This window comes from Physeter macrocephalus, chromosome 8 (genome assembly GCF_002837175.3).
Source record: "Physeter macrocephalus isolate SW-GA chromosome 8, ASM283717v5, whole genome shotgun sequence".
Lineage (NCBI taxonomy): Eukaryota > Metazoa > Chordata > Mammalia > Artiodactyla > Physeteridae > Physeter > Physeter macrocephalus.
In genome coordinates this window covers 82,260,306-82,285,931 of record NC_041221.1, presented here as the reverse complement: position 1 = coordinate 82,285,931, position 25,626 = coordinate 82,260,306, and the positions used below count along the sequence as shown (strand labels likewise).

Here is a 25,626-nt window from a genome sequence, read left to right as displayed (position 1 = left end):
ATAAATATATATCCTACGTGCACGTGTGTGCTCCAAGTATCTGTCACCTGGATGGCCCACAATCGTCCTACCTCCTGGGGTTACCTTTTCTAGCAAAATGGCTCCAGTTCTAATCCCTAATATAATAGGTTGTCTCAAGTCCTCTCTAACATCTCTGGGGCTTACTAGGGGGAGGGAGGACAGTATGGTTCTCTTGCTGTGATTTCTTGCTCTCACTAAGTATTACAGCCCTGCTGCTTCTCCTCCTTATGGCTGATACCTTTTCTTTGCCTTAACTTTCCTGTTTCCTTCATATGCATCAAGGAGTTTTCCCAATAAAGAGTATTCCTTTTTAAGAGGACTTCTACCTTCCTTCTAAAGCAGAGCAGGACTATTCAATAAAACTTTCCATGATTTTGGAAATGATCTCTAATCTCTGCTGTATAGTAAGTTCTCCACTAGTCACATGTGACTACTGAGCCCTTGAAAAGTGGCTAGAGCAATTGAGGAATATTCAATTAATTTTAAATGTAAAGAGCCACATGTGGTTAATGAGTACCACGTTGAACAGCGCAGTTTTGGATCATATCTGCTTCAAAGTACAGTCAGATTTTTCTTCCTGTTATACATCTATCAGCTTTAATTTTTTAAATTAGAATGTAAAAATTTTTACTTTTTTTTACATTTAGTTTAGTTGTATGGATGCACCGATACTTCTATACATGGAAGGTTTTAGAAAATTAGTAGAAACAGTGGATTATATCTAAATTCGAAGTCTCAGGATTTTGTCTAGCAACAAATGTATGCATAGGTATGCATTCTTTTCTTAACACAGGAACTAGCTTTATCCTTTCAGGGTATTAATTTTTTTAGTATTGGTTTTCAAAAAGTATGAAAGGATTTAGGAATACTCTGTAAAGTTTGTATCCCATGAGCTTCACATGAACTGCTGTGCTGTCGGAGATGCTGTTGACCGTCTAAAGTGGTCCCACATTGACGAGGCTGGAACTCCCCAAAAAAGGTGCTGTTGACATCCAGAATTGCCCCACCTTGGCTTTGTTGCTCCTGCTGCAACCAGCAACTACTCTTTTGGAGCCAGGGGCAGGAAGCTTCTCTTCTTCCTCCTGCCTTTTGATCTCCTACTAGTGTCTCCTGATAGCAGAACTTAACAGGAAACTGGCTGGCAAGGAGGCTAGGAAATGTAATTTTCAGAATCCAAGCACCAAGTGTAGAATGGAGTATAGGAGGGGTGGGTTTGGGGCTGAGAGATAATAGGTAACTGACCAGTATACCTTGCTGGAAGCAAATGATGATGAGATGATAAGTAAATGTGTGTGTGTGTGTGTGTGTGTGTGTGTGTGTGTGTGTGTGTGTGTGTGTGTGTATGTATATATGTTTGTATGTGTATGTATCACAAATGTTTTTTTATTATACACTCTGTTCTGTGCTTTGATTTTTGTTTCACTTGTTCGACTTCAGTTGTTTTATATTGGTTCATTAAATTTATAATTCTCTATTTGTGGTTGTAGGGTATTTCATTCTATGAAATGTGCCATAATATATTTCACCAGCCCCCTAATGATGGACATTTAGATTGTTTCCAGTCTTTTGCAATTACAAATGATGCTTCAATGAAAATTGTTTCATATATAATTTTGCAATGTGACCATATTTATAGAATAAATTCCTAGAAGAAGAATTGCTATCAGATAGTGGTAGTAATTTATAATTTTCAGTTATAAACCATATGGCGTGTCTTACTCTTGCCAATATACCTTTCATTCATGATTCAATGTTTGGCTGTGCATTTACATAGAAATGCTGAAAACACTAGATCATATGATAGAGACACTGCATAATCACAGACAAGGCCCTCAGATGCAGAGTATGGCAGTGGGAATTGGCCTTGGGATTTACAAGGTTACAGGAGAATATGGCCTTTAGCTGGACTAATGTTGGAAGGAAGGGAGGTGGATGATTAAATAGCAAAAAGCCTAAGGACTAGGGACTACACATTGAGCCTGGAATAATGCAAGAAGGAAAAATAGAATAAAGAGAGAGAGATTGTTTGCACAGATGCTGCTTAAACACCTAAACAAGCCTGAAGCCCATGAAACTCAGTACAACAGAAAATGCCTCTTCATAAATAGCAGAAGAATTGTTTCTAAAATGACTGTTGACATTTAGAAGTATTTTCTGGCTATTCCTCAACCCCATCCATCATTAATAGACGTTTGCTAAAAAAATTAAACTACATATGTGGATGTGAATATGATTTTAAAATGAAAGTCTTCCTTTAGCTTTTCCAGAGATAATAGTTGTAAGTTTGGTGTCATTTTTAATATGCATACACCCAAATGCACACGTACATATTCACACATTTTTTTTTAACAGGAAAGGTTTTATACTATATGTATTTGTTCTCCAACCTTTTGTAATCTCCAGCTTGAAATACCAATATATCATGGCTCTTTTTCCATGTAGATATATCTTATTCATTTTAATGATTACACACTGTTCTGTAGTATTTAAGCACCAAAATTTATTTTACATTCACTATCAGTGAATGTTTTTCAGGTTGTTTCTAATTTTCATTGTTTCTAAAAATGCTGCAGTAAATGTGCCAAAGTTTTCTATAGATCAGGTTCTGTTTTCTTGAGCATCATCTTATGCTTTCTCTAAACAAGTAATATCTAGAGTAGTAATTAGTTTGGAGGCAAAAAATACCATTCACTATGGAAACATATTCCTATGTATAACCATCTGTTCTTTGCAAATACCTAAAACGTTAGTTGTTGTTCATTGAATAACTGTGAGTTTTGTGTTAACTTCAGTATGATGGACCAAAGTTTTAGCTGTTTCTGCCACAGACTTGCAATTTAAAGTGAGAAAGATGAACTTTACTTACGATATAGTAAAGAATGTTTGAGGATGAAAAAGATGATGTATGTGAAACATTTTGAGTTTCTCTTAGGAATAATAAGATGTAATACTGTTTAAAATACAGATGCATTACCTTCAGACTTCCTCTTGTGAAAGACCATATCAAATATAAACCATATGGTTATTTTCCTAGAGTACCTTATCTCCTGAAATGGCTGATGATTGGTTATGGAAGTTGTGAAGGTACAGGAAGGAGACTGCTTAGTAACTGATGTGGTGCAGTGGGACTCACTTAGACTGTGAGTCTAATCCAACCTCCAGCACAGTCCGGCACTGAGAGCTAGCATGCTACTTTGACTCTTCATAAGTCATCTCACATTTTCCTTTTAATTATTTCACAGTTGTATTATGTAAAGTCAAGATGAACTGAGATAAAACATAAGGCCATTACTTTAAAAAACTTACTGTTTATATGCTTAGGATGATTCCAGGGGTTAGGAATATTAGTATGTCTGGGGCACATCTGTGAGGTCCATTATTATGCCCTTTCAAGAAGACTAGTGAAAAAATGGTAAGAGAAAGGATTGAGAGAAAGATGAGACACAGGTTTCTGACTAAATTATAACTTTAGCAGGACATCAGAGTTTTATTTCTCATAAGATTCATTAAGTACCATTCCTTATTTTTTCATGAACCAAAAAGATAGAATATTGATCAACTGAAATTATCTGATGAAAGGTAGTATAGATTAAAAATTTTTTTTTGAGTGTTACTGCTTAGGAGAATTCAAGCTAGGCTCTGGCTTACATTTATATAACATGTTCTGGTTCATAGATCACATTTAGACTTTATAAATTCAAGTTCATTAATTGCTAGAGTTTCACCTTTTAGCTCTTTTTAAAACTGGTTATCACATATAATTTTCTAATCTTTAGAAAGTTTGTTTTTTGAGAGCAAATTACTTGTCTATGTCAAGGTTCCCAGTGGTTTATATTTTGTGTACATAAGAACTCTAAAAATGTAATCAGTTTCAGTTATTTTAATTGCATTTGAGTTTTGCATCTCTTCCTTAGAGAGGTTTTGATTTTTTTTCTTTTTTTACATTTAGGGCCACTTCTTGAGTTTTTATATTTTAATGTTTTTGTTTTTTATCCTTTTGGGATAACTTCTTCCACAGTAGGTGATAGAAAGGATTCCTTGAATTTTTTGAGATCTATAATTATAGTTGTTTACTTCCTAGTAGTGTTAAGGGCCTGTGGGAACATTTTATTGATTGGAGTATTGTTAAATATTTTTAATTATTTAAAAAACTACAGGATATACTTATACATAAGGATTGTTTGTTTTCAAAGCTGGATCACCTTAGCTAAAATTATAACTTACATTTACCTTTTCTCTTTATCCTCCTTCACTGTTTTGTTTTCCTCCACAGCATTTGTCACCTATTTCTAATGTAAATACAATTTCCTTTTTTTGTTTGTTTGCTTGTTTATGGTCTATCTTCCTTACTAAAATATTATCTCCCTGAATGCAAAGATTTTTATCCTTTCTGTTGACTGTGATCCAATGCTTAAAAAAGGCACTGTATAAACACCCACACAGCTTTCCAATTTTTAAATTTAATTTGTAAAAGCATTTAGTCAGAACTTGTAATTTTGAGAATATTGACCTTGTTTTAAATGTTTATTATAGTGAACTCCAACTCATCTGAAATATAAATAATTGGAAAGTTTATGTCACCATCTTTTAAAAATTCTTATGAAAGTCATACGCCTTCTTACTCCCATCCCCTCAAATAAGGAACTTATTAAAAAATTCAATCCTTAGAGTGTAATTTAGAGTCTACATATTAAGCCCAGTCTCTTGCAAATTTCTGGGTTAGTGGTGATAACTGATTTTCATATTGGTGTTAATAATGGTGATTTTCATGTGCCTTAAGATCCTGAAATATCTTCTGAAATTATGGCACAGTGGGAAGCAAATTCAGGAAAATAATGGTGGCATCTTCTCTCAAACTGTTCAGTCAGCAAGTCACAATATAAAATGAGTATTTTTAAAACTTGAGTAAAGAATAACATGAAAATCTTATATATTATCATAATATTTTAAATGGAAAAATATTGCTTTATAATATGTGTGAGAAAAGTATTATTAGGAAAGTATTTAATATCTCTTTTATTCATTTTAGATAAGATGGGAAAAAAACATCACATTGGGGGAACCACCAGGATTCTTACATTCTTGGTGGTGGTAAGTATCTTTAATTCCATTTTCACCAGATTGATGATGCATTTCAGTAGGCCTGCACTGTACCTGTTTATGATTTCATGCCTCTCATTTATACTTTTTCATTTTCTACAATTATTTTCTGAAAGGTAGCACTTAGAAAAATAAAAAACAAATAAACTCAAAACCAGCATTAATGTTATTTAACTTAAAGATACTTCTATTAAATCAAGCTGGAATTGTGACCAGTATGTGGAATCTCCAGCTATAAGTATGATATTGTATTAGTCAGCTCTGGCTACTGTAATAAAATACCATAGACTGGGTGGCTTAAACAACAGAAATTTATTTTCACACAGTTCTGGAGGCTAGAAATCCAAGATCAAGCTGCTGAGCATGGTCTGTTTCTGGTGAGAACTCTCTTCCTGGCTTGTAGATGGCTGCCTTCTTACTGTGTCCTCACATAGGAGAGAGAGAGAGAGAGGGAGAGAGGGAGAGAGAGGGAAAGAGAGAGCTAGCACATAACAGAGAATGAGAGAGACCAAGCATGTGCTAGCTAACTAACTAGCTTTCTGGTGTCTCTTTTTATAAGGGCACTAATTGCACATGAGGGCCCCACCCATATGACCTCATCTAAACCCAAGGCTACTGAAGGTAGTGGTGGTGATGGTGGTAAATTTTTAGGAGAGAGAATAGTCCAAAAAAGTTTGAAATAATTCTGTGTAGACTCAGAGCTAGAACTGACTAGGAATGTACACAAAGATGGTCAGTCAGTATTAAAGGCCCAGTTGATATCAGAACTTATAAATTTTATTGTGGTACAAGTATGCCCAGGTATGTGACTTTTCTGCAGCAGTAGTTGTTAGTCTAGGTATTCAAATGGACAAGCTAGGCTTTTCTTTTTCTTTTATTTTTAAAAAATTTCTTCACTTAGGAGCATTTCCTGTTCAGTACTTTATATATTCATCTCTCAAAATCTTATTCAAAAGAAAAAACAAAAGCTCTCTTCTAGTGCCGTGCACATGGTTTCCTTGGTCCGTTACTTCATGCCATCATCTTTTTAATCTCTCTCCTGAAAACGTGCTTTACTAGAAGTTCCATGGTGAATAGAACCACACTTGGTCAGTTGTGGTTGTGGGTTTCCCTTGTTTGTCTCACATACGTATGGCAGGAACAGGTGCAGTCCTTTGGTTCAGAGTTGTTCCTTTATTTGGAACAACGGTTCACTGCAGTTAAGCAGTGTCATTGTGCTGTTTTCCTGGGGTTTAAGACTGACCTCTTGTAACCTATAGTGGTATAAAAGTCAGTTTTTCATTTTACATAGTCTGTATTTATGATATCTAGATCTAGACTAGAAACGCTTAATTATTTGCTGAATGTAGTTGAGTTTCCCACTTGTTGACACCCTTATATTTTGTATGTTTCCTATTAGGTCTGCAAAGTGGCATAAGAAACCACTTTAGAAGTCTGTCCCTATTGGATTAGTGGGTTAACAAAATGAGGATTTTAAGTTTTTCATTATAGAATTAATTCTATTTCTTGTACCTATTTCTGTTTTACTCCCTTCCTCATGAATTTAATCTATCTTCGTACTGTAAATCGTTGATAAAAACTCACTGAATAGTTTGGCTTTTTGCTTCCATCAGACTTTAGTTTATTTGGTCTTTGCTATCAGAAGGTATAGCTCTTCAATCTGCTATTGCCCTTCCTTTTTCTATGGCTGTTAGATTCAGGGGAGCTCTTCCTCTGTGGTTTTGGTATTTTAAGAAATTTTTACTTAGTTAGAGATATCAAAGAAATTGTAAATAATGAGCATAAATATTTTCAGACCATATTTATTTTAACTTAAATCTAGCACATGCAAAAGGTACATTACTTTCAGTGTTTTTAATGTTCTTCCCTAAAACTACCAATACTAACGTACCTTTTGAGGTGCCTACTTTGTCGATATAAATCAGTGATTCTTAATGATTTTGAAGTCATGGGGTCCTCTGAGAACTGATGAAAAGCTGTGGATGCCCTCTTCTGGGAAACTGCCCAGATCCTAAGCCTTCCTGATCATTGTGTGTAGCCAGCCATGACTGTGGGCCTTAAATCCAGCAGAGGCCTGACTGTTTTTTTCAGCTGTTTCAGAGGTCCCTTTGATTTTTTTTTTTTAATTAAGACTTTATCTTTTAGAGTAGTTTTCAGTAGGTTCACAACAAAATTGAGAGGAAGGTAGAGATTTTCCTTATACCTCCTGCTTCCACACATATATAGCCTTCCCATTATCAACATTCCCCACCAGAGTGGTACATTGTTGTAATTGATGAACCTACATTAACACACTAAATCACTCAAAGTCCATAATTTGCATTACAGTTCATTTTTGGTGTTGTACATTCTATGGGTTTGAACAAATGTATAATGACATGTGTCCACAATTATAGTAATATACAGAGTATTTTCACTGTCCTAAAAATCTATGCTCTGCCTCTTCATCCCTCCCCACCGACCCTCCACCCCTGGTACTCACTGATCCTTTTATTGTCTCCATAGTTTTGCCTTTTCCAGAATGTCATTTAGTTGAAATCATACAGTATGTGGCCTTTTCAGATTGGATTTTTTCACTAAGTTATATGCATTTAAAGTTTCTCCATGCCTTTCCATGGCTTGATAGCTCTTTTCTTTTAGTGCTGAATAATATTCCATTGTCTGGATGTACCATGGTTTAATTATTCATTCACCTACTGAAGGACATCTTGGTTGCTTCCAAGCTTGGCAATTATGAAAAAAGCTGTTATAAACATCCATGTGTAGGTTTTTATGTAGTCATACATTTTTAGTTCCTTTGGGTATATACCAAAGAGTGTAATTGCTGGATCATATGCTAAGAATATGTTTAGTTTTGTAAGAAGCTGCCAAACTGTCTTCTAGACTGGTTGTACCATTTTTCATTCCCACCAGCAACAAATGAGAGTTTCTGTTGCTCCACGTCCTGGCTAGCATTTGTTGCTATCAGTGTTCCAGATTTTGGCAATTCTTATAGGTGTGTAGTGGTATCTCATTGTATTAATTTGAATTTCCCTGATGACATATGACGTGGAGCATCTTTTCATATGCTTATTTGTCATCTGTGTATCTTTTTTGGTGAGGTATCTGTTAAGGTCTTTGGCCCATTTTTTAATTGAGTTGTTTTTTTTCTTATTGTTGAGTTTTAAGAGTTCTTTACGTATTTTGAATAATAGTCTTTTATCAGATGTGTGTTTTGCATATATTTTCTCCCAGTCTGTGGCTTGTCTTCTCATTATCTTGACATTGCCCTTTGCAGAACAGAAGTTTTTAATTTTAACAAAATCTAGTTTATCAATTATTTCTTTTATGTATTGTGCCTTTAATGTTATACCTAAAAAGTCATTGCCATACTCAAGGTTATCTTGGTTTTCTTGTAAGTTAACTTCTAGGAGTTTTATTGTTTTATACCTTACATCTAGGTCTGTGATCCATTTCGAGTTAATTTTTGTGAAGGATTTCTAGTGTCTAGATTCTTTTTTTTTTTTTTTTTTTTTTGCATGGGGTGTTGTCTGGTTGTTGCAGTATCATTTGTTGAAATGACTATCTTTGCTCCATTTTATTGCCTTTGTTCCTTTGTCAGAGATCAGTTGACTATATTTATATGGGACTATTTGTGGGCTCTCTTTTCTGTCCCATTGATGTATTATCTGTCCTTTACCAATACCACACTGTCTTGATTACTGTAGCTTTATAATAAGTCTTAAAGTTGGGCAGTATCAGTCTTCCATTTCTGTTCTTCTTTATTATAGTGTTGGCTATTCTGGGTCTTTTTCCTTTATAAACTTTAGAATCAGTTTGTCAATATCCATGAAATACCTTGTTGGGATTTTGATTGGGATTGCATTGAATCTATAGATCAAGTTTGGAAGAACTGACATCATGACAATATTGAGATGCCTGACCTTTTTATCCTTAACTCTTTAGAGCTGGGCTTCATAATCTGTGCCCTAGGTTAGGGATTCAGAACTGCCTTTTTTCAGGTTGTCTTTTTTTTTTTTTTTTTTTCCCCAACTGGGAAAGCTGTTGCTGCTGTTGAGGTCCAGATGATTAGGATAACGTGTATTCTTTGAGAACTTACTTCTTGCTCATTTGACTATACTAAAAGTCCCTGTTGGATGGACCAGTTGCATTTTTATGACGACTTCTCACTTCTGTCTTTTATAGAATATTTGCAAGTGGAGTTTTCCTGTTGTTTAAGCCTTTCCACCAAATATTTACTGTGCAAAATTATGCTGCCTTCAAGGAAATAAGTAGTAAGAGAGATAAACAATTAATAGTATTATAACTGAGGTATGTACTGGTTATAATAGCAATACAGGAGGAATACTTACATCAGCTTGGGAAGGTAGGAAAGGCTACACAGGGAAAGTGAATCTGAGCTGATTTGAAAGTTGAGTGAGAAAAGGGTATTTAGGGCAAGGAATGGTTAGCGTGAAATCTTAAAAGTGATCCTCATGCATTCAAGGAAAGGCAGGTCTCTTGGATCAGTTGAATTGTAGATGCAGTACTATGAAGTGATAGAATATAAGGCTAGAAACAAAGGCAGGGGTCAGACTATGAAGTCCTGGAGTGCATCAAGGACTTTGGACTAGAACTCAAAGATTTTAAACAAGGTATATGACATGATTAGCTTTGTGCCTTTAGATACTTGGCATTACCATAGACATGGATTGAAGAGGATTGAGAGCAGAGGCAGAATCTAGTTTACAGGGCAGTTGTTATTGTCCAGTTGAAAGGTTATTAGGTGATGGACCTCAGATATTGAACACTGAGTGGAATAGTTTGGAGGTGAATGAAGAAGTTGCCAAGTTTTAGATTTGGATGGTGGGATGAACACTGATGCCATTGATTGAGTGAGGGAGTATAGCGAGAGCAACAGGCTTTGGAAAAAAGACCATGATTTAGCTCTGACAGATTAAATTTTGAGATGCCTGTGTCACATTCAGAGAGAGATGCTCTATACAGTCAGAGATCTGGATCTGTAGGTCTGAGACAGGCCCATAATGGTTTGGGAATTATCAGCATAAACTATACTGTAGTGAAGAGTGTTCATGGGTGAAACTGCCAGTGTAACAAGTAAGAGCAGGGCCTGGGGTTGGGACTCTGGGGAAAGTCAACCTTTAAGTGTAGGTGGATAAAGAGGAGCCTCAAAAGAAAATACTTAGAGAGGAAGGAGGGTAATCAGGAAAGAATAATGTATGGGAACCAGGAAAGGCATTCAAAGGAGAGATTAAATCTGCAGCAGGTGAAAGTAAAAACAGCAACAACAACAAGTATTTTCTTGAATCGGGAAGTAAAGTGAACTTTGGTGGTCTTGGGGAGAACAATTTCAGTGGAGTAGTGAAAGTGAAATTTAGAAGGCTGTTATATTTCATTTTTCCAGCTCCAGGTTTATGGAGAGTAGTTGAAGTGTGTGGTGATGTGTGTAGTAGTTTCAGGATTAACAATGGAACAGGACCTAACATTTTTATTTTTAAAATTGAATAGATTTGAGCATGTATATAGATTGAGGTGAAAAGAGTAGGAGAGGTTGAAGATGCATGAAAGAGCAATAAACATGCACAAAATTGCAGAATAAACTACAGGAGAGACGAGGGGCAAAGGCCTTGGAGAGAGAGGAGGAGGGGAATTTCTCCTTTTCGTATGGGATAGATGAAAGTGTGTGATTTTACTTTCTGGAACTGTTTTTCTTGTTTTTGATATGATTTCCCTTATCATTTCTTTTCTTCTTTCCCAGTTTGCACCATGCACCAGTGCTGTCATATTTCTTAGGCCTCCCTCCTGTGTTCATTGCATTTATCTTGATCAAATCCCTCTTGAAAGCGTATTTCCTCGTAGTATGCTTTAATAAAGTTCCCAACTCTCTTCCATGAATTTCAGAAATACAAATGCCAAGAAACTTATTTCCTCTGAAATTAATGTCCTTTTAGATTTGTGTATTTCAAAAATACACACTTTTTGAAACTTCTTATTTAAAGTTTTAATGGCAGAAACTGTGACTCATTTTTATTTAATATTATATGTAAAACACTTTTTGAAGTAACTTCGGTCTCATGTATTTATATCCTGTAATTAAATATGTATAACATTGCAGAGAAAATAAACCAATAACTAAGATTATCATGAGAATCCAGTTTCTGTCACTTGGCAGTGGAAAGTCAAATCTTGCAGCACGCTAGCACTCTAATGATTTTAGAATCTAATGATGACATCAGGTATAGCTAAGAATAACCAAACACTTATGTGAAAATAATAGCATTGGAATTAGTCAGTAGGCTTACTAGAATGGTATAATATTTGTAATTGGTAGACTAGTTCTTACTCATTAGTTCTTGCCTGTAATAGGCATTGCGTAGCTAATTATTTACTTGAATTAAGTTAAACTAAACATCAATATAAGACAATGTAGGCAACAACTAGGATAGAAGAAGTGTATAATCACAGTGATAAGGGAATAAATAGTATTAGCAAGAGAGAAAGCAAAGAACACAGGTGATCAGGCTATAGGGGAGAAGTGAAATGTGTCTGGGAGAGTAGGAAAGAAATGTGGAATACAGAGGAAGATTTGGTGGGGAGAAGACATTGTAAAAAAAAAACTGATGGAATCTTCCATTAAGTGCAAAGGATTAGAAAGGAAATTGAGGCAAATTTTACTTAATAAGAAAACTTTCTTTCTGGCCATAATAACTCTATGAGAATTTTCTAGAATACTTTTAATACCTTCATACTTTTTTTTTTTTTTTTTTTTTTTTTTTTTTGTGGTATGCGGGCCTCCCTCTGCTGTGGCCTCTCCCGTTGCGGAGGACAGGCTCCGGACGCGCAGGCTCAGCGGCCATGGCTCACGGGCCCAGCCGCTCCGCGGCATGTGGGATCCTCCCAGACCGGAGCGCAAACCCGGTTCCCCTGCCTCGGCAGGCGAACGCGCAACCGCTGCGCCACCAGGGAAGCCCTATACTTATTTTAAAAGTACTTTAGTGTAAATCATCTTTGTATCTGCACAAAAGTCTGTGAAATACGTATTTTCTCTTTACATAAAATAACTAAGGAACAAAAGTATTTGCTCATCTCAGTAACAGATATTATTTCTTAAATAGGGAGCAGAATTTAGAGGCCCACTATTTATAAGATACTAATTACAGCCCCCTTTTGAGCATCATGAGTGGCTAATTCCAGACAGTAGATATAATGACTCAGAAAAGTTGTCTTTTCTGAGTCCAGTCTGTCTTGAGGCATCCATGGATCACTGGCAGCTTGTGTAGGGTGAGGAGGTGGTTGCCATAGGTTACTCAGGAAATGAGTTGGAGTACAAGGGTAGAAGGTAGGATAACAAAGTGTTTGCTGTCTTATCCAGGACAGGTATCTATCTACCACACTCTTGTAACAGCTGATGGTGCTCACACTGCCAGAGGTGTATAAACCTGCCCATAATCAGAATATAAGGCATCTTTGAAATTAAGAATTTTTAATACCACACTCACATTAGAGGCAAAACAATGTAAGATAAAAAGTTCGAGCCCAGCTCTGCCATTTGTGTGGCACTTGTGTGGCCACTTGTGTGCCACTTGTGTGGCCCTTAGGTAAATTATTTAACCTTTTGAAGTCTCAGTTCCCTTGTCTATAAAATGGGAAAATAATAGGAGGATTAAATGATGGAAAATGTTTAGTATATGATGCTTGAGTTTAGCACATACTTATTAAATGTAAGCTATTTTGATGATACTTTAAAATATGAATTTGTTACTAATCCAGGATTATGTGAGAATTTTATGATAGTGGGGCAAAATTTAATGCTTACATTTTAGAAAATATTAAGCAGTGCTAAGGAATGATACAAGTACATGTATGTGGAAGTTCTAAGGTGATGAGCAGGTACATGTACATTTCACTACCCTCCATAGTGTTACGAATAGATAGTTTTCTTCAATATAGGTTAAGAGTAACTAACATTAATTGATAATGTATTTTTGGGACCGTCAACAAGAAATAACTTCCTTAGTTATTTTAAGACTTGAACTTATAATAACATGACTTGCTCCTCAGAAAAAAATGTCTTCCCCAGGGTTGTTTTTGCTTCTTTTAATTTTTATTTTCATAGAATTCTAGATCTTCCCAGTGGCATGAAGGTTATATAATTACGTTAGCATCCCATCTTCTGGGACACATCTGGCATGTTTACCCACCCTCGTAGACTTCTCTGACAACCATTTTGCTTTCTATGTTCCCTAGAGATACTGAAAACTAGTTGGTCACTTTGACTCACATCCTCAGGATAGAAGGAAAAAGTATTTGGATGACATCCTCAACCTGGGAATCCTGTGTTTTCTTTTAACTTAGGTGGGGAAATTTTTAATAATAATAAATGATACAAGAACAAAGATTTCAATACTGTGCAAGTTTTGCTTCTCTGTATTTAGTCTCTATCTTCTTCATTTGTAAAATAGAGATTTTTCACTTGTTTCTGCTTAGGAATAAAGAGACTGTAAATCTAAAGCATTATTCATGAATATCAATCTACCACATTTCAAGGATAGTGTTTTGGTTTCAAGCTTTGGATTAGAGAAATTGAAAAGCTCCTGGGCCTCCAGCATGTCAGGTTGTAGAGAGAGGAAGTCTGTATTTGTTGATTACTATAACTTTATAGTATAGTCTGAAATTGGGAAGTCTCCAGCTTTATTATTCTTTCTCAAGATTCCTTCAGCTATTCAGGGTCTTTTGTGGTTCCATACAAATTTTAAGGTTATTTTTCCTGTGAAAAATGCCATTGGAATTTTGATAGGGATTGAATTGAATCTGTAGATTGCTTTGGGTAGTGTGGACATTTTAACAATATTAATTCTTCCAATCCGTGGCATGGAATATCTTTCTATTTTTTAAATTTCTTCTTCAATTTCTTTCATCAATGTCTTATAGTTTTCAATGTATTGCTCTTTCACCTCCATGGCTAAATATATTCCTAGGTACTTTTTTCTTTTGGATGTATTTGTAAATGGGATTGTTTCTTAATTTCTATATCTAATAGTTCATTGTTAGTGTAGATTCACAAAAACAAACATCACAAATTACAACAGACTTTTGTATATTGATTTTTTTTATCCTGCAACTTTACTGAATTCATTTATTAGTTCTAACAGTTTTTTGTGGCATCTTTAATAATTAGAGTCTTCTTTTTTTTTCGTAGTCTGTTAGCTAATGGTTTGTCAAGTTCTTTGATCTTTTCAAAGAACCAACTTTTGGTTTAATAATTTTCTTTTTTAAAATTCTTTATTTCATTTATCTCTGCTTTAATCTTTATTATTTCCTTCTGCTAGCTTTTTTCCTTCTGATTTTTTCTTTGACCCATTGGGAGTGTGTTGTTTAATTTCCACAAATTTGTGAATTTTTCTGTTTTCCTTCTGTTATTTATTTCTAACTTTATTCCATTGTGGTCAGAGAACATACTTTGTATGATATCTATCTTTTTAAGTCTATTGAGACTTAATTTGTGCCCTAACATGTGATCTATCCTGGAAATGTCCCATGTGAACTTTGGAAGAATGTGTATGCTTTATGTTGGTTAGAGTGTTCGGTGTATGTCTATTAGATGTAGTTGGTTTATTGTGCCATTTAAGCCCTTTATTTCCTTGCTTGTGTTCTGTCTGCTTGTTCTGTCCGTTATTGAGAGTAGAGTATTGATGTCTCTATTATTGTAGAACTGTGTATTTCTTCCTTGGATAAATGAGTTTAAAAGGATATATTTATTTACCTTTATTCAAGGAAAAAATGTATAGGTAATGTAGGATTGTTAGAAATACCATATATAAAGTTATCTGCTTTAGTAATTTGGTTTATTATCCTTAATCTGGCTCTTGCAAATTTTTGACCTCCTATTAAATCCATAAAGAGAAACATTGTCATAATATTGCATATAATATTCTGTGATTAAACTAAATACAATTTAAAGACAACCATTATAAAATTTTGGTTTTAAGAGCTTTGAAGTTCCTTAAGAACATGAAAATGAGAATAATTGCAATATACTGTAATTCATAACACACCTGATCCAGGTGGAAAACTTTAAGCTGTATCCTTGTCTGTGTATAATTCTTATACTTTTTATCCCAAAAGGGATAGAGGGAGGTCAGGTACAACTTTTAACTGCTTTCACGCTCCTAAAGAAATTGAAGTTTATTTAAATTAATTTGGTCTTTATTGTTTGCTTTGTATTTCTTGCTTATTGTAGAAATTTAAAAGGAAATAAATGCCAGTACTTAATCTTTCATATTTTTCACCTCTAAGGGTAATCTTATTTTACTGAATTATTGTGTTATAAGGCATACAGAATGTTTTATCCTAACTGAGGAGAGAGACCCAGGTTAAATGAGACTTCAAGGGTCAAAACAAAGAGACCAGTTGGATTTACCAAGTTTTATTGTACTATTGTTAACTGTGCCCTCAGCCCAATGACCTGCCTTAACAATATGTATGCATTTTAAGCTTTTGTGCAAGCTAATTATAGTGTTGATGATATTATTAATAATATGCTTACTCTAAGACACTGTGTTTATTTTGTATAATTTAATTTTCTCAGCAACCCCATTGTATAGAGGAGGAAATTCCTATCTGTTTAAACAAATTGAGCTAGTAATGGGAGGGAGTCTCAAGAGGGAGAGGATTATGGGGATATATGTATACATATAGTTGATTTACTTTGTTGTACAGCAGAAACTAACACAACATTGTGAAGCAATTATACTTCAATAAAGATTTTTTTAAAAAGAGCTAGTAAACGGCAGGGCCAGCTTTTGTCTCAAATATGTCCTATTCCAAAACTTGTGCTGTTAACCACTCAGCTTAGCCTACTTTCCAATTCTATAGAGTGGGAAATGTATAATAAAAAATACTTGTTGATCAGTAAAATTACCTTTGTTTATCGCCAGTACTTTCAGCCATTTGCTTTGCTGATTTTTAATCCCTTGCTCATGTTCGTTGTTAATTTTATAAATGGGAGGATGACTGGAGCCATATGTTTTGTAAGCAGTATAATTATTTTTTCTCAACCAGTTCCGTCTTGCTTTTTCCCATTGTTCTGAGTAGGAAGAAAAAAAGAAAGTTAGTGTGAATTTTTTAATTTTCAAAATTACTAACCTGTCTTTGTAATTACAAGGGAAAACCAGAGGATATTTTAAGAAAATATATTTATTTGACAGGTGTGACTTAACGGTCAGGGTAGGGTATCGGTCTGGGGATTGGACAACAAAATTATCTTGAAAAAATTAATTCCACTTTTATAAATAAAGTTACTTTAATTCCTTAATGATTAAATTGGTATTTTTAAAACCTTTTCATTCTTCATGGGGAAGTTGTGAAAAGTATTATAATTATTTCAATCATGTGTTTAAGTCATGTAAGTAGACAGTTAAGAATGACAGTCTAAATTTTTTTAAACTAAATTTTCATTTTGGAAAAACGTTAGCATTTCTGAACAATGGCTGGATTATACCCTATTATTACATGACGAGCCTTGTCTGTATTTAAATCTTTCAAATAAATATTTGTCCTGAAGAAGAAATTCACATTTTGTGTAAAGAACATTTGTCTTCTAATTTTTGGAATTGTGATCTCTCATTTGACATTATATGATTTTCTTAATGTTACCATAATTACTTTTTTAGTGTATTTTGGGATCTCTACTGTGCAGCTCCAGAAAGACGGGAAACATGTGAACATTCAAGTGAAGCAAAAGCCTTCCATGATTACGTAAGTTACTATATAATTTTACTAAGTTATATTGTCAGTTTTCTTCTTAACCACTGTTCTTGAAAAATGCATTGGACCATCCATTTTTTTCCTTTGGTACTTAAGAAATTATTCTTTTTGTCTTGCGAAGTAGGCTCATCACTTTAAAAGTGAAATACAAATGGGTTTGTGAGTCTTGTTGAAGAAACTTAGGATAAGAGAGTAGTCCTAACTCCAGGATGTTAAAGGTGTTTCTTATCTTTAAGTGTGCCTGATTTGTGAAGTTGCAGATTTATAAAAATTAAGTAGTAATTATTCCATAAAATTCATCATAAGAATTCTAAAAGTGAAAAATTCCTCTTCTGCATATAGCATTTAAAAAATATATAGAAATATTACATTATTCTCTTCTGCAACTTTTAGTTACACATCATAAGGCTAAATATCCCCTTCACTGAATTCAGTTCCATAAATAAATTTATTGTAAATTAAAGGAAATACAAGATAAGAGAGCAAAAGAGTCTGGGCAAAAATGAAAATGGGAATTTTTATTTTAATTCTTAAGGAAGAGCAGTGGCCTATCCTTGGCTAGGTGATGTATATTGAGTGTTTTTTTAGAAGAACTGTAAATGTGATTTTAGAGAGTTGATGGCATCAGGAAGTAGAATTGTAAAAAAAAAAAAAAAAAAAATGTCGGCGGTGGGGAGTAGGTTTTCTTTAGGGAAAAATAGCATTTAAGAATGAGGAGACTGTGTTTTGAAGGGGCTGGGAAAACACTGTGTTTGCAGAACTGACCATAAAAGACATGCAGATTGAGTTTGGGATGGAGGAAAACCAGTTTCCTTGGTGTGGAGGAAGTGGAATTGGGCCTGGAGCCTGAGGAAATATCAATTTTAAGTACCTAAAACTTTACCAGAGGGATACATGTTTCGTTGGTAGAAGGGAGGCATCATTCTGTGTAAACAGCCTTTAAAACCAGAACCAGGGCTCAAAAGGGAAAAAGAACTTGTTCTTCCAAAGGAAATACCTCAGCCTTAGTCTGAAGAGTGGAACTAGCCAGAAGAATTATAACCCCAAACACAGCACAAGGAAGAGTATGCAGACTTAAGAGAAGTGAAAATCTTGGGCATCTTGTAATATTGTGTAATACTTTAAACGTATACTAAACTGTGTAATACTTTAAACGTATACTAAAAACTGTTTAAAGTGAGACTGCTTGTGATTACTTCGTCAGATATTGATTGTACTCATAAAGCTTGCTATGTGCTAAACACTAGCTCTTGGGGACAAGGTGAGTGAAAGAGATGCTGCTGCATATAAAGAAAAAGTACAGAAAAGGCAGATAAGGCAGGGCCCAGGACACGGCATTTATTTGAACAATCTCCTTCTCCTTTTTCACCTTTGGGTAATGGCTGTAAAGTAAAGCAGAGACACAACCATGAAGAGTGTAAGGATTCTGGCTAGAGTGAGATACTCATCTCATCCGTCTCTTACATCAAGAAAGATGTGCCTAGGTTTGGCCTGCCAGTAATGGGAAAAGTTTTTAAAATAACCACTAATTTTGACAACTAGATGGCATTAGGTAGTATCAGTGTTCTGCTGTAAAGGACGTACAATGTTTGTGGATCTACATCTTAAGAAATTAATTATATAAGTACTTTTTCAAAATTCCATTGTATAGAAAGATGCAGCCTTCTGTTCACCATGGAGATTTTATAGGGAACACTGAACCAATTTAGTATCTCCTTCTTAGAAGCATAGATAAATCGTCATTGTTGTTGTCATAGCCATCATCATCATCGTAATCATAATCATTTTGCATCCATAAGGTGCTTTCGGTATTTCAGAGAGTACTCACTTTAGAAACCCACTTAAATATTTCAAGGTTTTTGAAAATGAGCATTGACCAGAGGTAGGAGTGAAATTAGATTTTATAGGAAGAATAACCCCTTACCATGTAATTTGGTCCTAAGAAAATGTAGTTTAGAAAAAAGTCAGTATTTGGATTTTACAATTTGTTATGAATTAGCACGTTTTATCATGTTTCATAATTTTATCTTAAACATTAGTTTTAAGAGATTTGATTTCTTAGGTGGCATTTTTATTATACCTTTAAGTCAATTTATTTTTAATGGTAATACATCTCTAAATTTTTTCAAATGGAGGTTGCTGAAAAGATAAAGTTTGACTTACAGAATCTTATATTGCAATTGGATTTTTAGAAATGCATTTGTTTTCTGTAGCAAACTTTTATGGTAATTTTCATGGGTAGGATGTCCTGAATTCTTAATAGTAGACAATTTCTGAAAATGATCAACATAATTCATGTTTAATGTGTACATATAGAAGTTTGAAAGACTCAGGGAAGAAAATAGGAAACAGGAACAAACAATAAGAGTTTGGTAAAATTCTGTCACATAATATTGCTATATTAGAGTCCATTGGGAACCATTTCTAAGATAGTGATTAGTATGTATACCTATTGAGTTTCAAGGTAGTTCTCAAGGAAGCATTCTGAAAAATATTTTCTTTATTAGCTGCATCTTCAGAGTAAAAAAATACTTGCATGTATAAATTCTGATATGTTTAAAAAGTAGTCTCATTTTCTGGTCTTCACTTATCTATGAGATTGAATGGATCATGAAAGATAAACTACTTTTTTCTTTTTTCTTTTATTTTTTAAAATTTATTTTATTGAAGTATAGTTGATGCACAATGTGTTAATTTCTGCTATAGAGCAAAGTGATTCAGTTATACATATATATATTTAAACATCTTTATTGGAGTATAATTGCTTTACAATGGTTTGTTAGTTTCTGCTTTATAACAAAGTGAATCAGCTATACATATACATATATCCCTATATCCCCTCCCTCTTACGTCTCCCTCCCATCCTTCCTATCCCACCCCTCTAGGTGGTCACAAAGCACAGAGCTGATCTCCCTGTGCTATTCGGCTGCTTCCCACTAGCTATCTGCTTTACATTTGGTAGTGTATATATGTCCACGCCACTCTCTCACTTCGTCCCAGCTTACCCTTCCCCCTCCTCGTGTCCTCAAGTCTGTTCTCTACGTCTGCGTCTTTATTCTTGTCCTGCCCCTAGGTTCTTCAGAACCATTTTTTAAAAAAAATAGTGGAGGCATATGAGGTAAATTATGAATAATCCTTTTAATTAAAAAATAGGCTAAAGTGTTAAAAGTGATTATCTTTTGATACTGGGATTATGCATGATTTTTATTTTTATCTATATAGTTCTGTATTTTCCAAATATCTGTAGTTAACTTTATATACAGGAAAGTTACTTTAAAGCAGATTAAATTTCACCTTACAGTGAGTTCTAATCTTTCTTCTAAAATTAGAAAATAAAAATCTTAGTAAAATAAAATTTAAATTTTAGGTGGTCATATGTTTTCATGTAACCATGTTATATTCATAAGCATATTTAGCACTGCTCATGAAAGACTTTTTTGGTAAGTGCACATACTAAAAGAGAGATATATAAACTGAATAGATGTAATTTTGAGCCATTCTATAATTTTGAATAACTTTTTTGGTAATAATTATCCCAGAAACATTTTTGGCTTTTGGTTTTTAATTTTTTTGGGTTTGTTTTCTAATCATTGCCTTTTTAGAATATGGATTTTTGTCACCATATTATTTTATTTGCCAAATAATTATAGATGCAGTGTTAATTAATATCTTTTTCCTCAAAAAATCACCCTGTTCATATTTATTGTGAGAAAAAGAAAAAGGAAACATTTAAGATGATTTTGATCTTTGCATTTATATTTTAAAATATATTAACTATTTAGCATCCATATGGAGTACCAAATGTAAAATAATTATACCTTTAGAAATCAGCAATTAATAGTATGTAGGGATGCACTTTTGGATGACAAAGCTATAAAAAGTCACAAGGAAATGATTACTGTACATGTGAGGATAATGGTTCCTTACGAGAAATAGGAAGAGGTTATGATTGGGATGGGGCTCATGGCCGTGGCTTCTGAGATGGCTGGCAAAGTTCTTTTTTTCCTGACCACAGTGGTGGTTACTTTACAATAACGATATGTTTGCTTTATAAAATTTCATAATGCCACAATTTTATTTTGTGTGGCTTTCTGTATTTTTTATTTTAAAATAACAAGATTTTAAAACAGTTATAATAATTAACTTTAGAAAAAGAATATGCACAGTCAGTTCTAATGTGTTTCCAGACATTGTTATGGTTCATCCTTAAGAACTGATGGCAGAAAATCTAGGAATGGTCTCCAAACAAATCTGTGTTTGTGTCTTCTCTGCTATGACAGACTCTATGAAGTATGTCTACCTGTTGATTTTCTAGAGGGGGGTAGAGAATAAGATCAGGAATGACGGAGGAAAATTTAGTAATTAAGAATTTATTTTATAAGAGGAGAGAGATTTTACTATAAGATAATTATTTTGCCATATGGCTGGGGGATACTTGGCTTGGCCCTGTTATTTTTATCCTGAGTGAAAACCAGGTTCATCTAAATTATAAAATTATTATTATATATTATAATATTATCATTAAAAAGTAAACCATCATTTCAAGTGATTAGAAATAATACCTGCTAGCTTGTAAAGTTTATTGGACTAGCTTTCCTTTTCTCCCTATTACTGTTGTTTTTATTTTACTCTGAAATCACAGGCAATGCTTTTATGTGGAGCTAGTTAATGTTTACTGGATTTTTTTCCTGTTACAGCTTAACATGAGTTGTTTTATTTAATAATTTATTTCTGATTTCATTTATTTCCAAAATATTTAGCAAAAATATCAACATATACTACTAAACTTTTAATGAAAAACATATACAGTGATTATAATTTTAGTTCTCTGGTATGAAGAGAAGATTCCTTAATTGTCCTAAAGCAAAGATAGAGTCAAAATATATTATTGCTTTAGCAGTGTGACGGTAATGAAATAACACTATTACAGTGAGCTCTTGAGAGCAGGGAAGATCAGACCTGTTCTTCCCCAGAGTCTGTCAAGTAATAGATGTTAAACAAATGTTAACAGAATGAGGTAGTCTGTTAGTTGGGAAGCTGGAAATGTTTCACATCATTCATATCTTCAGGTAGAGTGATAGGCTTGAGTCATAATTGTTGATAACATGTGGCTGGTTTTTGTATTCTTGCCTAAGACGGTGTTTGTAACATTTGGAAAGGATTATGTTACAGGTTTATAGTGATGGTATGCTTTTTAAAAAATGATATAAACACACATATATTATGTAAATAAAATAATATGAGAAGAATGTTTCATTCACATGTTGTGAAGATTTTTTTTTACAGATAATTACATATTATTTAGGAAAATATAAATACTTGTGTAGGAACTACTGCAGAGTTAGGTGCATTCTTTGCCATTATCCTGTAACATCCTCTGTGTATATCCTGAATATCCCTATATATTAGATTTTTGTAATAGAATGTTTTCTCTAATAATTTGTGAGCTTCTTCAAGGAATAGACTTTGTCTTATTTATCTTTTTCATGCTCTTTACCTGGCAGGGTGCCTGACATGAGATGTTCAAATTATGTTTGGTGTTTACATAAATGAATGATTAAATAAAATATTACCTAATAAGTGTTTATCATTTCTTATTTTAGTATAACTGAATATGTAGTTGTAGGAAGGTAATTTAATACTACTTTTATTCACTTTATATTTTAAAACAAATTTAGATAAAACAGCAACTTGTAAAGACATAAGTGAATCAAAGCAGGTAGCAGAGGCTTTCTATCTTGGGAGGCATGGCTCTAGGGAATGTAGTGGTGAACAAAACAGATATAGTCCCTATGCTTATGGGCTTATCATCTAGCAAAAGAGATCTTTCCTCAAGAAGTCTGAAATATCAAATAGTATAGTACATGTAGAGATGCATTATATTGCTAGACCAGTCAAAATTTATAGATATGTAAGAATATGGAAAGAAATAGATAAGAATATGGAGAGTAAGTACACATAACTTTTGATATATCTTTAATTTTTGACATATAGAGACATAATTAGTAAATGCTCAAATGAATGAATAGTTTCACATTGGGCCATAATTCTCCTAAACAGTCTATGTAAACTAGAGTTCTTAATAGGCTAGGAACAAATAAAGTTATATTTAAAATTCATTAAGATGATAAAAACTATCGTAGGTATATATTAACTTTTGTCAGTCAGTACTGTATAGGCTGTTGTTCAGCTCAACAGGTAGGGACATACAGTCGGCTCTCCGTATCTGCAAGTTCCACATCTGCGGATACAGAGAGCTAACTGTACTATGCCATTTTATGTGAGGGACTTGAGCATCTGCGGATTTTGCTATCTGCAGGGATCCTGGAACCACTCCCCTGTGGATACCTAGGGACCACTGTAATGAGATTCATTTTTTGCCTTATTCTTATCTGCCATATTATTTCTACCCTTGTTTTCATTTCCTGTAGGATCCAATTTAATTTCTTTTGCCATATATAAACAGTGTAAACCACCTTATATTCCTTATAGTGTAAGGTAAGTTGTTTATTTTGTTTTGTTTTTGTGCAAACTGTGTTGATTTGAAGAAGTACATTCACCATTTTACCTGTGAGATGTGTGTCTCATCAACTTGTCCTTCGGCCTAGGATGGCTTCTGGGTAGCATCTAAGTACTGCTAATAACTATTAGCTATTTTCCCTATTTCTTTTGATTCTGAGATTTCTTGTAGGGAATATGTTATTTCAGTCATTCGATGCGAAACATGAATAAAGGGAGACAATCAAGGAACCTATAAAGCATTGTGAAAGAATTCTACTTTACTTAAAAATCTTTTACAGTAATTTACTGCATTATATAGACATTATGAAATTCATAAATAAATGAAGAAGCTAATATGGAAAAGAGATAAAGAAACAAAACAGGTCTGACCTTATTTATATTTCAAAGTATGTATTTTCATGGAACTTCATCTTAAGCCCCTTTCCTCCCACTGATGTATTCATTTTTATTAAAGTCTAATTTCTGGTGAATGTGGAAAGATGAAGATGGAAAGGCCTTAATTTACTATTTTTGATGCAGATGTTGCACTGCCTGTGATTATGTTGTCAATAGCATCATAACATAAACAACAGAAATATACTTTTAAAAATAACATGCATTTCTAACCTTCTATTAGAGATATGAAATTCATGAATTTATTTTGGAGATTTTTCAAAACTGGCTGATGTTGGAACAATGTAGACTATGTTTAAGGAATGGTAAGAAGAGCTGTGTGACCAGAGTAGAAAAATCAAACACGGGATCAATGCTTAGCTAACAGATGGTAGCATTTTAAAGCTGTAAGGAAACTGTGAAATCATCCTTTTCAGTGGTTTCATGCTGAGTTCCCTGGAATCTTGAGGTGCAGTGGAAGGCCCATATGGTGCCTAGGAGTGAGAGGGAGAGAATCCTACCAGAAGGCCCTTGGCCTCCTTCTGTTTTTAACCAGAGCAGCTCAGTTTTTACTCTTTCCCAGTTCCTTCTATTTTCTCTTTCTTATTAAATGGAAACTCGATTTAACTAGTTACCTATGCCATAAATGAATCCTCTTTTAATCTCCCTTGTTATCGCCAAGTGGTCATCAAAACCAGTCAATTCCATTGCCTAAGCATTTCTTACACATGTCTTCTCTCTGATCACAGTGCAGGTACCTTAGTTCACATCTTCATCATGTTCCAACAGCATTACAACAGCTATTTCTGCATCTGTCTCCCTTCTACCCCTGCAGGGTTCAAGAACTCTTTCCCAAGGGTTCTTGGTAAAACTCTTGAATAAGCAACCTTCTTTTTTTTTTTTTTTTTTTTTAAATCTTTTATGTATTCACAGTGTCAGAATCCAAAACAATCCAAAAACTTTAAAAAAGTTTGAAAACTGCTTATTTTGGCTGACCTAGTTATTTTACTAGATAAGAAACTTGGTACTCAGAGACATAAAGGATATGATATGCCATTGTTTAAAAACTGAGTGAGGTTTAAGCCTGGAAAACTCAGGCTTTCCAAATTTTCATTGAGTACTTTTTCAACTATACTGGATGAAAGCTTTTTTCTGTCTGCACTCGAGAGTCATTTTTTCAAGCATATTCAAAAAATAGTAAATTGTGTTTTAGGACGATTAATCTGAGGGCATTGTGTAAGAGGAGCTGAAGAAGGGAAAAGGGCTAAAGATAAAGACTGTGAGGAGGCTACCCTAATAGTCTTATGTGAGCTGAGAAGCCCTTGAATTAGCGTGGTGGCAAATGAAATGGAAAACTAAGAATGAAAATGAAGAATTAAAAAGATGAGATTGTCTAGTTGTAAGCACTGAGGAAAAGAGAAATTTTTTTAAATAATTTGTAGTTAACATGACTAATGAACTGAGACTTGTGATACTTTTAGCAGAAATCTGGAATTTGGAAGGAAGAAAGACAGTTCAGCTATAAAAGTGAGTTAAATTAATGAGGGAATAGGGGTAAAATAAGAACAGAGGCCTGGGGATAGAAATTTGGAAAGAAATACATTTAGGAGTGATAAAAAGGAAGGGACTAGCATTAAGATGGGGAAAAATATGATACAATGAGAGGTTAATACTTATCACACTAGCTAGTCTGGCTTAGATGGCATGAGTGGTGTGTTCCATATCCCAGTAAATTTACCGAATCTATTCAGTATTTCTGGATGCGTCCAATGTGAACTCTGTATCCTAGGGCAACTAATAAAATGTGTTTGGTGTTAAGGTACTATCTTGAGTTCATAAGATATT

At 34.0% G+C, this 25,626-nt stretch overlaps 1 protein-coding gene across 5 annotated transcripts in view; it reads left to right on the top strand.

Annotated features, from left to right (window-relative positions):
• The window catches only part of SSBP2 (single stranded DNA binding protein 2), a 300,702-nt gene that overhangs the window by 81,425 nt on the left and 193,651 nt on the right, over positions 1-25,626 (top strand). For all 5 annotated transcript variants that reach the window (XM_024119897.1, XM_024119912.3, XM_055086646.1 and 2 more), the window contains exons 3-4: positions 5,051-5,112; positions 16,794-16,878. In XM_024119897.1, the coding sequence (XP_023975665.1) occupies positions 5,051-5,112; positions 16,794-16,878 (147 nt within the window). The remainder of the gene's footprint in view (positions 1-5,050; positions 5,113-16,793; positions 16,879-25,626) is intronic.